Source organism: Quercus lobata, chromosome 2 (assembly GCF_001633185.2).
Source record: "Quercus lobata isolate SW786 chromosome 2, ValleyOak3.0 Primary Assembly, whole genome shotgun sequence".
NCBI classification, from domain to species: domain Eukaryota; kingdom Viridiplantae; phylum Streptophyta; class Magnoliopsida; order Fagales; family Fagaceae; genus Quercus; species Quercus lobata.
In genome coordinates this window covers 99,574,717-99,592,670 of record NC_044905.1, presented here as the reverse complement: position 1 = coordinate 99,592,670, position 17,954 = coordinate 99,574,717, and the positions used below count along the sequence as shown (strand labels likewise).

General features: G+C 34.0%; 1 protein-coding gene and 1 pseudogene across 2 annotated transcripts; both read right to left on the bottom strand.

Annotated features, from left to right (window-relative positions):
• Nucleotides 1-139: 139 nt before the first annotated feature.
• Nucleotides 140-2,985, bottom strand: LOC115974025 (endochitinase-like). The gene is made up of 4 exons (XM_031094251.1): nucleotides 2,962-2,985; nucleotides 2,352-2,373; nucleotides 1,791-1,938; nucleotides 140-527 (listed from the first exon to the last, which is right to left on the bottom strand). Exons 1-4 carry the CDS (start codon nucleotides 2,983-2,985, stop codon nucleotides 140-142), a joined length of 582 nt encoding a protein of 193 aa, XP_030950111.1.
• A 750-nt stretch (nucleotides 2,986-3,735) lies between these two features.
• On the bottom strand, nucleotides 3,736-13,671 carry LOC115974024 (annotated as a pseudogene). Its single transcript, XR_004087833.1, has 8 exons — nucleotides 13,664-13,671; nucleotides 8,054-8,328; nucleotides 7,544-7,658; nucleotides 6,898-7,261; nucleotides 5,954-6,044; nucleotides 5,297-5,527; nucleotides 4,562-4,663; nucleotides 3,736-4,253 (listed from the first exon to the last, which is right to left on the bottom strand). The product of XR_004087833.1 is annotated as an uncharacterized LOC115974024 (transcript).
• Nucleotides 13,672-17,954: the final 4,283 nt, after the last annotated feature.

Here is a 17,954-nt window from a genome sequence, read left to right as displayed (position 1 = left end):
TTGTAAGCTTAGAGATACCTTATGGAACAACAAAATCACCAAGTTATATGTTTATATTGTCTCCTTATTGTAGTTGGCTAAACATATTTTTGCCTTGGACCAAAGCTATTTAGGCAAAAAGGCTTTTGATTATAGCAATCTAAGTTGTTCCCATAGCTGATTCTATAAATTTAAAAAAAAAAAAAAAAAAGTTGTTCCCATAGCTTATTCCCAGTATGTCACAATACCTTTTATAGAACCCAATCCTATCAGCCACCCTATTATCAGAGCCATGGCCACATTCAAGGCCACCATTGATAATGTTGGTGATTACACCATAGCCCAGAACTCGACTAGTTGATGTGTCAGCAGCAGAGGGTCTCCAATTTCCAATGATGACATCGTAGCTGGATGGATTGTTTGCTTGCGGGGTCATACAAAACCATATGGCTGTCTTGAACGATATGGTGGGGTCTGTGGCTACAAGATCAGGATTGTTTATGAGATCAGCTCCAATGGCTTTACCTGCTTGCCCATAATTGTAGTTGCTGATAAAAGTTGATGAACCATCAAAGTTAGGGTCAAAGTCTTTGATAAACAAAGTTACAAAAGTCATCTGACATAATATTTGATAAGCCACAAACTGAATGACCCTTATGATAGAAATTAATTAATTAATTAGCCAAGTTATTAATTAATCAATTTATCATGCAAACGCATGATAGCACAAACAAATCACCAATAAACTAATTATGCAGTGGAAAATAAATAACATGGTGATTTGTTTACAAATGGGGAAAACCTAACGGCAAAAACCCCGCCGGGTGATTTTCAGGTCACCACTCCCGAAACTCCACTATTATCACAACAAGCGGTTACAAGTAAAGGAATTCCAAGTACCTTACCAACCTACAGTTGAACCCTTACCCCAATACCCAATTGGACTTGTTCTGTAGTGACAGTTCCCCTTTTAGATGCATGACTCCCAAGTACGTGACTAACCAATTGCGCAGATCCCAGTACGCGACTTCAATCACCAACTAAGAAGGTTGTTGGTTGCAAAGTTTTTCAGTTCATCCACACGATAAAGATTAAGAAGATGTTTGGTCACAAAACCCTACGGTGCACATACACAGCAACTTCTTCAAGAGAAAGAGATGAACTAGGGCAAGAACTTCATCTCCTGTCACAATTTGCTTGAACAGAGTTTGCTCAAAACTTGTGCAACTTGTGAACTGTTTGACGGCCCTTAAAACAATCCTTTTATATGTCTAGGGTTAGGAGAAAAGAAGGCCCAAAGACATATTCACAGATCTCAAGAAAATCATATTTGAATTCTGAAAATCTTAAACCTCAACAGATAGAAGGTGTCGAGCAGGTGTCGAGCACACCAAACTTTGAACAGCTTTCTTAAACTCGATAGATACAGTTGTCGAGCTTTAATGATTTTACACTATCAACTTGTTTTCTTGGACAAACTTGAAGGCTTCAACACTTGATTTTGAAATATAGTTTCTTGAAGTATTTAAACACATCCTAAATCTACCCAAATATAAGTAAAATGCGTTTTGTCAAAGGATAAGTCAATTACATAAAATCATGACATATGTTCTTAACATATGAAACACATATGTCCTAACAATATTTTTCAGAATGTTAACATGATTTGTTGTAATTGGATCATATTAATAACACTTAAATCCATCACTGACACCACTTTATTTTATACCAATTATAATAAATCATATCAATATTTTTAAAATAAATTGTTTCTGTAACTTATTAACAAATTTGTGATTTTAAAAACTTACTGAGTGAGTTGGATAAGTCCCCGGCCATAATATTGTTTTCCAGAAGCACATGGACAAGATGTTGAGGTACAATAGGTTTGCTCATTATTTTCCGTAACAAAACGATATGCCCATGCATATGGGCCATCTAGTGCACTTGCCCACCCTCCTACACAAAAGTGACAAAATGTAATTACCTTTTGCAATTAAAATTAAGTCTATCAAACAAAAACTACGGGCCTGATTGTAACCCAAGTCTAAGTCCATTATACTATAACCCTGATTGTAATGTAATTTTAGAGTTAGTCCACTACAAAAAACTATGGGCCTGGTATAATTTTTTGAAGTCACATTTATTTTTATGTATAGTTGTATTTTATACAATCTTACTATTTTTTTAAGTAAAAATAGTTACACCAAACAATAAACATACACTTATTTCTTATATGGGAGATATACAGTACAATAATGTTAGTGATAAGGTATTTTTCACTTGAAATTGTTTATTAGTTGTAATTGAAATAACATCATTTTCGAATGCATTTACCACTGATATTATTTTTATATTTTATTGGAACTAACCTGTGGTCTCATGAGAATCGCACTGTAGCACAATTTGTGATTTTACAATTGAGCTACAATGCGATTCTACATTTAGAATCGTACTGTAGCACAATTGCAATTTTTTTTACAATACTTAGATTTTACAAGTCCAGATAGTGTGGGGGTTTTGGGCTTTTATGCTAAATTGAACCAATATGTGGCATATGCCATTTTCAATGTGAATGCTCTTAACAATCATCATTGATGATGTATAATGGATAGAATACAGTTTCTTTGAACAAAAAGACAGACAAAAGTCAACATGCAACAAATTTATAAAATAAAAAAAGTACTAGTAGGACTAATCCGAACAAATGATTGAATTGCATAAAATTTGGTGACTTGAACGGAATTTCTATGAGGAACTCATGACCATGACTTATGCTATTTCGCCACCAAATTCCTTCATTTAGGCCTTTAATAAGTGTTCTTGCTATTTATGGTTAAAAAATTTATTATAACTCTCAATTTAAAAGTTAGAATAAGTTTTGGTATGTTTTGAAAGAAATTATTCATTTTTATGGGAAAAATCATTCTTCTCACAAGAGATGTAAACCTTAGTATGAGACCCATGGTATAAGGTCCACACCTTCAATGAGAGGAGGGAAGACATCTTCCGTAAGACTATTTTTTTTTTCTTGTTTTGTGACAATCTTCTAGAGTTCATAGAATTTGAATTTGTAATTTTCTCAATTTTATATATTTTTTAAAAGTTTCTTATATTTTAGTATAATGTTTTGCTTAATGCAAATTATAGTGTTTTAGAGTCTCTACTCTAGTCACCCTATGAATACTTTAGGGTTTCCTAAGGCTCTCTTGGTAGCCCTGGGATTCTTTTGCTATTTCAATGCAATGTTCCTCCAATTAATACATTTTAGATTACAATTTAGTTTACCAAAATTGAAGACACAAACCAATGGGAAAATTTTATGGTAAATGATTACTGGATGCACTTAACATTTTATGGTTTGTGAAACAATTTAAATTTTCAATTGGATTAAATATCTATCGACCCGCAATTTTGGTGCCTTCTTTGGGTTGCGGATCCAGTACATATATGTAGCCCATCTATATTCTTCTAATTATTTTTCTGGGGTAAAACCTAAAACCAATTATTTACATACAACTTTGGATCTTTTTCCTATCAAAAGCCTTAGACAATAGCCTGAGTTACCAAAGACTAGAGTCAGCCCTGTAAAAAAGTGCCCTTCAATATAAACATTCTTTTGGGGGGTGATACTGAATATATATAGCTCTTAGATTTGTTTTACGTGTTTAAGCATATACTCCCTGGATGAGAACGAATGCCATGTGCATACCCAAATTAGTATATGATTTCTTAGATGAGAAGTATGTATTACCATAACCCAAATTTATATAATTCTTCTTTATTTATGTATAAGTTTAGAGATTTCTCATTGAATAAGAAAATCTCCAATTCATGATCATACATTTATATGGTCGTCATATTGTACTTGGCTGACCATTTTCTTGCTCTGGACCAGAGCTATTTAGGCAAAAGACCTTTGATTATTGCAATCTAAGTTGTTCCCGTAGCCTACTCCCAATATGTCAAAGTACCTCTTATAGAAACCAATCCTATTAGCCACATTATCATTATATCCATGGCCACATTCGATCCCACCATTGATAATGTTGGTGATTACACCATAACCTGGCACTCGACCAGCTGAAGTGTCAGAAGAAGAAGGTCTCCAATTTCCAATGATGACATCGTGGCTAGATGGCTTGTTTGCTTGCGGGGTCATCCAAAACCATATGGCTGTCTTGAACGATATGGTGGGGTCTGTGGCTACAAGATCTAAATTGTTTATGAGATCAACTCCAATGGCTTTACCTGCTTGATCGTAGTTGTAGTTGCTAATATGTCAATTAAATGATCAAAGTCAGGATCAAAGTTTTTGATTTGTGTATCATAGTAATACTATTGACACATATTTTTCCCAACTGTTGACATATATACTTGTTGTGACATGAGCAACAATATAAGTATATATACTTGTTGTGACATGAGCAACATCAATTTCATTTAATTCCACTACTAACATGAGTTTTATTATGTACCAATCACAACAAATCATATCAACCATATTTGTGAAAGTTTGTATTAAAATTAAATTGCATCCCTAACTTATTATTGAAAAAATTGTATTATGTTAAAGACTTACTGAGTAAGTTGGATAGGTCCTCAACCATAATATTGATCTCCAGATTGCCTGTTAACTTCCCTAACAAAGCAATATCCCCATCAGGTGCAGTAGACCACCCTCCTACACAAAATATAATCGTCTTTTGCAATTAAAATTAAGCTAATCCCACAAATTAAAACAAACCACTAGTATTCGATAACAAAAAACTTTACCAATTGAGTTAACTGGAAAGCCGAGATAACTACCTCACTTACCTTGGTAAGACAACTTCATTATCATAACTTATGTATGTTTGTATATATTAGTAAAAGTTATAGCCTGGTATTCTTTTCTTTTTTTTATACAAGATAGAAATTCTACTTTAACATAATTTAAGTATATATGTATGTTAAGCTCCTTCTTAGAGACTTAAATCCCGACCATTGCCCCCCACACCCCACAAGTACTTATCCTTGTGGAGTGACCAACGCACCAAGGATGTGCAGTGGTACAACCTAGTATTCTTAATTATATGAAAAATATATATGTGATACCAAACACTTAAATATTATATTATATTGGGGATACTTATTACAATAATGGCATGTTTGTTCTTCTCATTTTGTAAAACTATAAGTCTTTGAGTAATTCTAGGGACAATATTTTTCACTTGTTGTAATTTGAGTAATTCTAGGGACAAGAGTTGTGACTAATTGAAACACCTTGTTAGGTCCTTAATACAACTTCAAATAGTACTGAAACTAAGTAAATAACCTGTGGTCTCATGAGAGGTTTGACCAAAGAAAGCCACAAGCTCCCTTTTACGTGTAGTAACATCACCAGTTGTGCCAAAGGCACTGAAAGATTGGGCGGCAGTTATGAAAGCATTGTAAGTGTAGAATCCATTACTACATCCTTGATCGTTTCGATGTTTAAGCATACTTTCAAAAAGAGACGAGCTGATGAGGCTGCTTACATCGCCATTACAACCAAGCAAGAAGAAAGCTAAGAAAAGTATCAAAGTAAAGAGCTTCATTTATTTATTTTATTTTATTTATTTTTTTTTGGAGAATGTGTCTTCAAAACAACGGTGTGTATGTAACTATATATAGGAAAGTGTTATGGGTTCAACTGGACTATACTATTCTAGCAGGACAAAATGGATTGGTTAAGCCTGACTCCATCTTTATTGACCCTATTTCTAGTCCAATTCTTTGTGGAAAATCGTGTTGTTGAGGTTAGGCTGTATTCCACGTCTTGTTTTGTGGATGGACCATCGAGGGCAGGACCCACTTCATCGTGGCTGAAATATTATACTACGGAAAAATGATGAAAAAAGATTTTTGGATTTCTAGATGATGGTTAATTTCATGACAATTCTTTTTTTTTTTTTTTTTTGGTTAAATGTTGAGTTTTAATTTTGTGATGTACAACAGGTATTGAGGGCTAAATTCAAAGACAAGTTTGGTAGTGTGAAATTGGAATTCTTGGTCATGCGAGCACATTCTCGGTCACCCAAGCTCTAGGCAAAAAATCTCGGTAAACTCTCAATCGACCAAAATCCTGCTACAAAATATTTTGAGATTTGCTCCAATTGTCTTTTTGGCGACAAACTCTAGCCCAAAACCTTACATAACTATATGCAAATTAACCCTAAACTCTAGAGAAGGAAGACAGCTAAAAAAAAAAAAAAAACTTTGAACTCAATATTCTTGTCTTCCAACCGTCTCCAATTATTGGGAGGAGAATTCATCACCCAACACAAGATCTACACCTGTGTAGTTGGAAATCATAGAGACTACAAAAATCAATTTTGCTGTCAGCAATCGACTTGTGATGTTGGATTACTTCAAAGACACATGTTGGGTCAATAGTTGCAGCAAAGAGTGTAGAGCTTGAATATTGTTAAGTTACTTGTACAGGAGATCTTATAAGTCAACTTATATCGCAACTTTTTCATAGTGGATTTGCCGAACTAAGCTAGGTCTTACTGTTGGGTTTTCACTTCGTGAACAATTCCTCATCTTGTGAGGGTAATTATTCTTGTTGTGATTGTTTTATCCATATCACACTTTTAACCGCCTAATTAACAACTTGGAACTTGATATTGATTAATTGTTTTAAATTAATATTAAGTTGTGCGTGTACAGGCTTTAAACGTGAAATTTTTAAAGAGAAGGGGTTAAGAGGTAAGAAATTGTCCTCTTGGTTGAGAATAGGAGCGTAGCTACCAATGTAAATGATTGAGAGGAAAGGTTTACAAAAGTGATTTCTCATTGAATGAGCAAATCTCCAATTCATGATCATACATTTATATGGTCTTCTAATTTTACTTGGCTGACCATTTTCTTGCTCTGGACCAGAGCTATTTAGGCAAAAGACGTTTGATTATAGCAATCTAAGTTCTTCCCATAGTCTACTCCCAACATGTCAGAGTACCTCGTATAGAAACGAATCCTATTAAACACATTATCATTATATCCATGGCCACATTCTTTCCCACCATTGATAATGTTGGTGATTACACCATAACCTGATTTTCGACCAACTGCAGTGTCAGCAGGGGAGGGTTTCCATTTTTCAATGATGACATCATGGCTAGATGGTTTCTTTCCTTGTGGGGTCATCCAAAACCATATGGCTGTCTTGAACGATATGACGGCGTCTGTGGCTACAAGATCTGGATTGTTTGTGAGATTGACTCTAATGGCTTTTCCTGCTTGATCGTAGTTGTAGTTGCTAACATGTCAATGAAATGATCAAAGTCAGGATCAAAGTCTTTGATTTGTGTGTCATAGCAATACTCCTGACACATATTTTTTAATTGTTGATATATATATATATATATATATTGACATGAGCACCATCAATTTCATTTAACTTCACCACTAACATGAGTTTCATTACATACCAATAACAACAAATTATGTCAACCATATTTGTGAAAGTTTGTATTAAAAAAAAAAAAAAAAATTGCACCCCTAACTTATAATTGACAAATTTATTATTTTAAAGACTTACTAAGAAAGTTGGATAGGTCCTCGACCATAATATTGATCTCCGGATTGCCTGTTAACTTCCCTAACAAAGCAATATCCCCATGCATATGGTCCATCAGGTGCTTTAGGCCACCCTCCTACACAAAATATAATCATCTTTTGCAATTAAAATTAAGCCAATCCCATGTATTAAAACAAACAACTAGTATTCGACGACAAAAGACTTTACCAGTATTATCATAACTGATGTATGTTTTTATGAGTTAGTAAAAGTTACAGCCTAGTATTCTTAATTACATGAAAAGTAGGAGATACCAAACACACACTTAAATATTATATTATATTGGAGATACTTATTACAATAATGGCATGTTTGTTCTTCTCATTTTGTAAACCTATTAGTCTTTGAGTTATTCTAGGGACACAAAATTTTTCACTTGTTGTAATTAGAGTAATTCTAGGGACAATAGTTGTGAAACACCTAGTTAGGTCCTTAACACAACTTCAATAGTACAAAAACTAAGTAAAGAACCTGTGGTGCATTGAGAGGTTTGACCAAAGAAAGCCGCAAGCTCCCTTTTACGTGTAGCAACATCACCAGTTGTGCCAAAGGCACCGAAAGATTGGGCAGCAGTTATGAAAGCATTGTAAGTGTAGAATCCATTACTTTTACATCTTTGATCGTTTCGATGTTTAAGCATACTTTCAAAAAGAGACGAGTTGATGAGGCTGCTAACATCGCCATTACAACCAAGCAAGAAGGGAGCTAAGAAAAGTATCAAAGTAAAGAGCTTCATTTTTCTTTTCCTTTTGCTTTGAGAATGTGTATGTAGGAAAGTGTAATGGGTTTATCTGGACAATACTTTTCTAGCAGGACAAAATGGATTGGTAAAAAAAAATGTCTTTTTCTATAAGGCCCAATCACTGTCCAACGATGTCTCCCATTTCCCTTCTAGGCTCTGCATTAACAACAACACAAAAAACAAATCAACCACAAACCAACTACAACAAATCAACTGCTTTCACAACAAATCAACTACAACGAACTAGCCCTAAACACTACTCAAACAACAAGATTACCCACTGAGACAGAATCTGTGTTTCTCCAAAAAAAAAAAAAAAAAAAAAAAAAAAAAATCCGAAGGCCGACTGATACAAATACCAACTCTTATTTTTGAACCACTTCAAAGCCAAATATGTTATCAACCATTCCAACAAAGAAATATCACAACGATTTTAGCAATAACGATTTCATTAACAAACCCAAAGTTACTAAAAAAAAAACAAAAAATAAATCGCAAGTTTTTAACTGGAAAAGAATCGAAAGATTGAAATTAATCGCAAGTTCTTTTACTGAAAAGATTGAAACGAACCTGTGAAGAAGCTTGAGACCGGCGATGAGCTTGAATGAGAGTGGGAGAGGAGGGTGAGTGAGACCGGCGGTGAGCTTGAGGGTGAGTGAGCGTGAGAGAGAGTGGGAGAGGAGATTGAGTGAGAGAGGGATGAGAGGTTGAGTGGAATGAGTGAGGCCGGGTAGAGCTACTTATTACAATATATATAAATTAACTAAAATTTGGTGATACTTATTACAATAATGAGTGAGCTCAGTTGTAATAAGTTTGACACTTTGGTCCTCAGTTGCTTCATTCTTTTTAAGTCTCATGAAGATGGATGTTTAATCACATAACATGTAATCAACTTTAATTAATCTATTGATGACTGGACTAAGATTTAATAATTGTTGTTGCTATATATATATATATATATAATCAAGTTATATTTTATGCAACTTTCTATTAATGTTACACTATTCAAAACCTTCATATTAGATTAATATTTTAAAATTTCCACCCTTGTATACTTAAAAAACAATGGGAGTAGATTATCTTGCCATTGTTACTATTGTACTTCTTATTTTTCTTAGAAATTGTTATGTGTTTCATTTTTTTTTTCTTTGATAAGTATGATAGAATTTAATCTATAGTGTCCGTTCCGAGATAATTATTCTTTATCATTAAGCTAATACGTCAATTGATTTTTAGTGTAGATGTAGGGCTCAAATTCTAAATCTCTTCTTATACGATAAGATACTTTACCAATTGAGTTAACTAGAACTCACATTATTATATGTATGTGTATATATAATTATATATAGAATGACAAGATCAAATGTAACTTTTTATTAATGTTATACCTTTCAATACTTTCGTATTATATTAATATTTTAAAAATTCTTTTCCTTGTACTTATAAATCAATGGGAGAAAATTTTATTGTCAATGTTACTATTGTCCTTATTATCATTGGATACCCTATGAAATTCCATAACAAATTGAGTAATTTAATCTATAGTTAACTTTGATGCTTACTTTTTTTCTAATGGTTAGAAATACCATTAATAGCTAGCTGTCTATAATCCCCTACCCATAAGAGTTAAGACCCCTCAAACATTTTGTGCTAGGGGAGGTACCAACTCTCCTAAGAAGTTCGGTAGTTGATACTTACTATTGGAGATTATAAAGTTTGAAAGAAGCATTATTTGTATAACTTTGATGCCTACTTTTTTTTTTTAATAGTTAGAAATACCTAGTTGTCTATAATTTGAACCCCTACCCATAAGAGTTAAGACCCCTCAAACATTTTGTACTAGGGGAGGTACCAACTCTCCCAAGAAGTGCGGTAGTTGATACTTATTTGTATAACTTTGGTTGATAATTTTGATGGGAAGTGGTATCAAAAGTTATATATATTAAATGGTTTCAAAACACAATGGACTAAGTTGATACAATCAATAATTGAAAAACAAAATTTCTCCAACCCAACATTCATAAACTAAGACAGTAATTTGACAAAAAAAATATATATTAATTGACTTTTATGGTAGTGGAAGTCCTTTGATTCCCTCTTGGACTTGTTTACTAATTGGAGTGGCCTTGTGGTCATGCGTTTCACGTAAATTAGTACCCTTCAATAAGAGAGGCATCTTACTAACATAGGATAGGATCCTTGTCACCGCAAGGAGACAATTTCCCTTATTCAAATAGATTTAAGATTCCTAGGATCTCATTGAATAATATAAAATCTTGTTGATAAACATTGAATAATATAAAATCATTCAGAAATCATTTTATAATTTCTATGCTAAACTGAATGTGTATATTATATTTTGAAAGATTTAAAAATGTATAGTGGAAGACTATAAGTTTAAATAAAGTCTAAAATTAATAATATGTATACAATGTTTGGATTCTAGTGTATTACATAGATTAAGTGAAAGCTTAATCATGTGTATATAAGTTCTACTTGTGAGTTTGTATCATTTGGTATTAAAGCCAAACACCACGTCGAGTAATCGAACGTAACTCACTGAGTATTGGATCAAATGAGTTGCGGCTTTATGATCGGATCTCCTAGAAGCTAGATTAAAATAACTAATAGGTTAATGAAGCCACCAAGAGGAGAAATGACTATCATTGGGTCAGTGTTAATAGAGTAAGCCGCTATGGATGTCAGCTGCAGAGCGTGATAGTATGTTATGATCCTAGTATCCCACTTGGATTAAGTGTAAATTTAACCATATAGATATAAGCTCTTGGACACTCTCCCCTTTCAAGCTAGTTTTCAAGGTACATGCAAAGAAGTATAAACATAGATTAGTACAACAAGTACAATAGGCCCAACTAAACTTGAGCCTAAAAATAACATAATCCAAAAATTCCCTCAAAACTCAAGGTGGGCTATAGGACTTTGAGTTTGAACCCAAGTTCATTAGAGCACCCTAATGGATGGTAGGGTAATTAGGTTTTTAGTTTATATATATATATATAGAGAGAGAGAGAGGGACAGCGGCTGTATGAGAGGCTGAGTGAAATGAGTGAGGCTTGGTAGGGTAATTAGGTTTTTAGTTTATATGTAGGTGGTTTTTTTGTAATTTAATATTTAAGCGGGTCGGGTACTGGTCTGGGTTCAGGTCGGGTCTTAACAAAACCCAAACCCGTTTCGGGTTTTTTTTTTTTTTTAAAAAAAACTCAGACCCAATCCTACTGTTAAACGAACCAGGTAAAATCCAGCCCATTAGGATTGGGTAGAGTCGGGTACCCACGGGTTGGGCCTTTATTGCCATCCCTACTGACTCTATCTTCATCGACCCTATTTCTAGTCCAATTCTTTGTGGAAAATCGTGTTGTTGAAGTTAGGCTATATTTTGTCTTGTTTTGTGGATGGACCATCCAGGACAGGACTCACTTCATCGTGGCTGAAATATTATACTACGGAAAAATGATGAAAAAAGATGTTTGGATTTCTAGATGATGGTTAATTTGAAGAAATTTTTTTTTTTTTGTCGTTAAATGTTGAGTTTTAATTTTGTAATGTACAAGGGGTATTGAGGGCTAAATTCAAAGACAAGTTCAGGTAGTGTGAAATTGGAATTCATGGTCATGCGAGCACATTCTCGGTCACCCAAGCTCTAGGCAAAAAAATCTCGATAAACTCTCAATCAACCAAAATCCTGCTACAAAATGTTTTGAGATTTGCTCCAATTATCTTTTTGGCGACAAACTCTAGCCCAAAACCCTACATAACTATATGTAAATTAACCATAAACTCAGGAGAAGGAAGACAGTTAAATAAATAAATAACGTTGAACTCAATATTCTTGTCTACCAACCCTTTCCAATGGTGAAATCATTGGGAGGAGAATTCATCACCCACCACAAGATACACCTGTGTTGTTGGAAATCATAGAGACTACAAAAATCAATTTTGCAGTCAGCTAGCAATCGACTTGTGATGTTGGATTACTTTAGAGACAGAGGTTGGGTCAATAGTTGCAGCAAGAGTGTAGAGGTTGAATATAGTGTCAAGTTACTTGTACAGGAGATCTTATAAGTCAACTTATATCGCAACTTTTTCAGTGGATTTTTAGAACTAAGCTAGGTCTTATTGTTTGGTTTTCACTTCGTGAACAATTCCTCATCTTGCAAAGGTAATTATTCTTGTTGTGATTGTTTTATCCATATTAGACTTATAACCGCCTACTTAACAACTTGAACTTGATATTGATTAATTGATCAATAGTAAGTTGTTCATGTACGGGGTTTAAACGTGAAATTTTTAAAGAGAAGCAGTTAGGAGGTAAGAAATTGTCCTCTTGGTTGAGAATAGGAGTGTAACTACCATATAGCCTGGGGGCATCTCACCCCCCCCCCCCCCCGGGTCCCAAATAATTCCAATTATTCCCCTTAATTATAAATAATTCCTTAAAAGAAAATTTAGCGATTTGTTCTGTAGTTATAGAGATCAGTTATATTTTTTTTCTTTCTATTTAATTTTCTATTGTAAAATTGACTCTTATATTTGATAAAGTTTTGGATCATTTGTGGTTTTGAAGACTTCATTGATTCTATTGTAATTTTTTTGTACACATTGATAGACAATTTGGTAATTTTACACTCAAAATGAAAATTTTAAGTGATTCTATTTGAAGATGCATGATATTAAATGAATTTTAGTCTAAAAGCTATTTTTTTTTATATAAGCAAATGTTTAGTATCAAACTAGACAATTTTTTTATATTCACTATTTTTAAAAAAATATCAATTCCAAAAATTAAGCATATATGTTTGTGCGCGCACGTGCATGCATGCATGCATACAGGTATTGACTACTATCGTTATACTATAACTCTACCTCTCAAGCAAAAATTCTTGGCTCCACCCCTAATTGAGATCGTAAAAGATTGATCAATTTTTTTTTTTTAAGATTATCTAATGATGAATTAGAGGTCATATAGTTGACCAGCCAAACGGACATCCACAAAATTAAAGAAATCTCATAATGACATTGGCGATCAGTGTGATATCAGCCTAGTTGCTCCAATGCCTAAGTTAATGAAGTGTTTATGAGTGTAAGGGATCACTTTCATACTAGTTTTAAATTTCAATTCTTCCATATATAGACCTCTCTCATTAGGGATTTCCTTGATTTTGGTTCTTCCATAAATAGCCTAGTCGCTATAATGAGGGATCTAAGAGCATTCAAATCAGCTTCAGCCTTCAACAAAATTTTAGAGTGAAACATGTGTCCATAAAAATTAGCTTACAGAAACCCACAAACCATAAGCCTCATGCCAAAAAACCCACAAACCCATAGAAATCAACTTTCAAACACCCAAATCCACCATGCCAGATCACAACATCTACCACCTCCGCTAGTGTGTTGGGACTGATGTGTGAGTTTTTTTTAAGTCTTTGATTATATATTTGCTGAAATATTATGTTAGAGATATATTAGAACATATTAGCCCATGTAATAGGCCCAAGCCTACTCCTGCTTGTACTAGTGGTATAGGGTTTAGTCGCCTATATATACTCATGTTAGGGTTCATTGTAATACATATTATTGTACTACACTCTTACATAATAAAGATATAGCCCTTAAGGGATTCCTCAGTGGATATAGGCCGACAAGGCTAAACCACATAATCCTTGTGTTCTGGTATTCCTATTCTATGCTTCCCCTTCCGCATCTACTCTAGCATATACAACATGGTATAACACATCACATTGCTAATATATTTAACATGGTATCAGAGCCAAACTTTGTTCTTGGCATCAAACAAACATCTTTATACAGCAAAGAAGATTCATGCATGCATAGCATAGATTCACAGTGCCCCTGCTTAACTTCAAATCTAGACTCCACGGCATCATGTAGCCACCATGACTCACTGCTATGTCAACATTCTCAGGCCTAAGCAAGCCTCTCCCTTTCATATTTGTGCAAATCGAGGCTTTGCCTAATGAAACCAACCATACAGACGTGCTCCATGGCCTCTTGCGGCCAAAACCCAAGATTCGTTCACTCACTCCACGTGTCGCCATAGATTCTTCACTCCTAGATCGTCTTTTAGACACACTCACCACCATGAAGGCCTTGTCATCCGCCGGTCTACGTAGCTCGAGAATCTGACCCTCATATAACAATACACATGCCCTCACGTGCCTCTCAAAATTTTGGTCTCAACTCCATGCGCTAGTGGATAACGCACACATCGATGAAGCGTGCTGATGTCATCAATGACATCATCAAGGGCCACGTCAGCCCTAGCTATGTTAGCAGCCATGCAACTCGCCACATCAACAGTGTCGCCTCGTCAGTACTATGTCACCTAACTGACAATTTACCCAAACCACCCGGATTTGACCCATGAGCACTGACTGTTAACTTTAACCTTCGTTGACTTTGACTTTTGTATTAACTTTTGACCAAAAGTTAAAATTTTCGAAAGGACCTATCTTACTCAGTTTTTCATGTAGATTCCAATTTTAGACTCTGTTTCTTCGTTTGAAGCTCCAAAATTGGTCAATTGGCACATTCTTCATTGTGGTTTCTTCAAGGCATCTCCAAGTGATATTCTCAAGCTTATCCAACCTCAAGCTTTCATCGAGCTTCCGCCTTGAGTTTGAGGGAGGGTGTTAGAGATATATTAAAACATATTAGCCCAATATAATAGGCCCAAGCTCACTCCTACTTGTACTAGTAGTCTAGAGTTTATTCGCCTATATATACTCATGTTAAGGTTCATTGTAACATAGGTTATTATACTACACTCTTACATAATAAAGATATAACCCTTAAGGGATTCTTCCGTGGATGACGTAGGCCAACAAGGGTGAACCACATAATCCTTGTGTTCTGGTGTTCCTATTCTATGCTTCCCCTTCTGCATCTACTCTAGCATATACAATATGGTATAACACATCACGTTGCTAATATATTTAACATATTAAAATAGTTATGGCTAAGATTTTTTTATTTGTAATCTTCTATCCCCATAACGGAGGTAAAAATCCGGATATTATGCTCAAATCTCTCAACTAGTGCTCGTTTTTCATGCTCAAGCTCTTATGCTTAAGCTTTCATGCATGCTTACCATTGCCCGATATGTTGGGCTTTGCTTTCTTCTCTTGTCGTTGAGTGTAATGAGCAGTTCTTTGGGTCCTGAATAAAGAAGGTTGAGGAATGTGCAAACTGGGCTTTACGTCTGGTTGTTCATGCCCAAGCTGATGCGACTTAGCATGAAAATATTCACTTTAATAATATTAATCCAAATTTGTATTCCATATATAAAGAGTGAGATTTTACATTGCTCAAGGGCGATCGATCACATGTGTGTTATCGTTTCCAATGTTTTGTTGTTACTTTGCGTGACAGTTCATTTAACGAGCATCCATTGATCGAGTTTGAACCATACAGTCTCTGTCATAGATAAATATGTGATTTCCCACATCCAATACTAACTAATGATTCAGATAATTGCAAGCTCAACTTGACTAAAGCACCTGCAATGAGTGAAATGAAGAAAATCTAGAACACCGGTGTGGTGTCCCGCCACTGATGCTCCGGTGCTTAAGTTTGATTTTTCTATATATTTTAGTGAAAGATCGAAGAAATTACTCAATAAGTGTGTACTTTCTTCCCTCAAGTTGATATCTTTTTAAAATTGTAATGCCCCTTATTTTCAAGTTTCAATGATTCATTTCTGTAGATGTAGCTATATTGATGTATGGGTTAGTAATGTCCGAATGTCATGGCATTACGGTCTTATTGATTCAAGCCACGTCTAGCATGTAGGTATTTTTTTTCCTGGAGTAATTCTAGGCAGACTACAAGTTTTAATACATAAAGTTTATAAACCGAGTTCTTACTAATCATTTATATTATCACATTAGTTTGTAAGTTCTATATAGTAAAACTTGTAATGTCTTAAGCATTTTCATACCAGAAAATCTGACGACACACTCCATGTTACACACTCCATATACACTGCCTTTCAAAATCATGTTTTAAAAACACGATTTCAATCATATATATATATATATATATATATATGACAGCATGCGTATATAATGCTTGCGTGTATAATAAAAAGCGTAAAACTATCATCACTCTTTTCCTTTTCGCTTGTTGAGTAGGTGGCTCGCTATCTAGATACCATAAAGTCCTACATCATCTTCTCTTCTTAATTATTCTTTTTCTTTTTTTCTAATTTTTGGTAGGCTAAATAGTAAATACCGGGTCTAATATGCCTAGAAAAACAACACTTGACGTGGTGGAATATCGTTTGCCAGCAAAGAACTAAGATAACATCTGAATCGTCATGACTATCTAGTAACTATACATTAATACATTGGCATCACTCAAAAAAATGGGCAGCAAGAACTAAGATAACATATTTTTAACCCAAGTGCAATTTGTACACTGCCCACACACACCTAATGGGATTGAAACCGCAGCATTTACTTAAAAGGAGCCGAAAAGAAAAAAATAATAGCGAGCATTAGCAGTTGTTTTATAATATGAATCAAACTATTGCTTTCTAGCTAGTGATGTCAAATTAATTGTGGTAATGTTAGACATCAGGTGGTGGGGCATGTCATTTGCATTCTATTATGTTTGACTTAAAAGTAAAAACCATGTAATGCTTTCTTCATTGGGGAAGCTGGCTGCAGATCATCTACATTTAAATAATTCACAGTGGGGCTTGTCTAATTGGCTTTTCTTTTTTTCTTTTTTCTTTTTTTGACAAAAAACCACTTAATACTTCTCATTATGATTACAAGATTCTAGTAGATTTTTTATATAAAAAATCTTATATTCACAATATTTTTAAAATAAATTATAAATGGTCTTCTTAACGGGTGCTGCACAGAAACCGTTAATGTGGTATAAAATACTCATGTTTTATGGGAAGTAGGAAAAAGCTGAATTTGTGTTAAACGTGTGTCAGCTTTCATTGAAAAATCATTTTATTTTGCGTGCAGCACTGATATAAAATTACAATAAAATATTCATGTTTTATGGGGAGTAGGAAAAAACTGAATTTGTGTTAGACATGTGTCAGCTTTCATTGAAAAATCATGTTATTTTGCGTGCAGCACCGATATAAAATTACAATAAAATATTCATGTTTTATGGGGAGTAGGAAAAAAGCTGAATTTGTGTTAGACATGTGTCAACTTTCATTGAAAAATCAAGTTATTTTACAACTAGGCCAAAGTGCCCTTTTATTTTTTTACCAATACTTTCATCTAACCGATTAGGCTAATTAGCTTTATGCCTTCATCTCTGGAGTCACTAACTTTTTTTTTTTTTTGTCCTTATATAGGAGTTGAGATTCCCGTTTCTTTTCTTCTTCCTTTTTCTATTTTTTTTTTGGTTTTTTTAAAAGGGTAATGCTAGGCTCCCATTATTTTTAAAACAAAAATATAATGAAAACAGTTTTTCCATAACAAATTTTATAATATTTTTAAAGTGGTCAATTAGATGTGACAAATTCAATTATTCATGAAATTGAAAAGAAAAAAAGGAATATATATATACATATTTATATATATATATATATATATATAAAGTATATTACAAAACAAA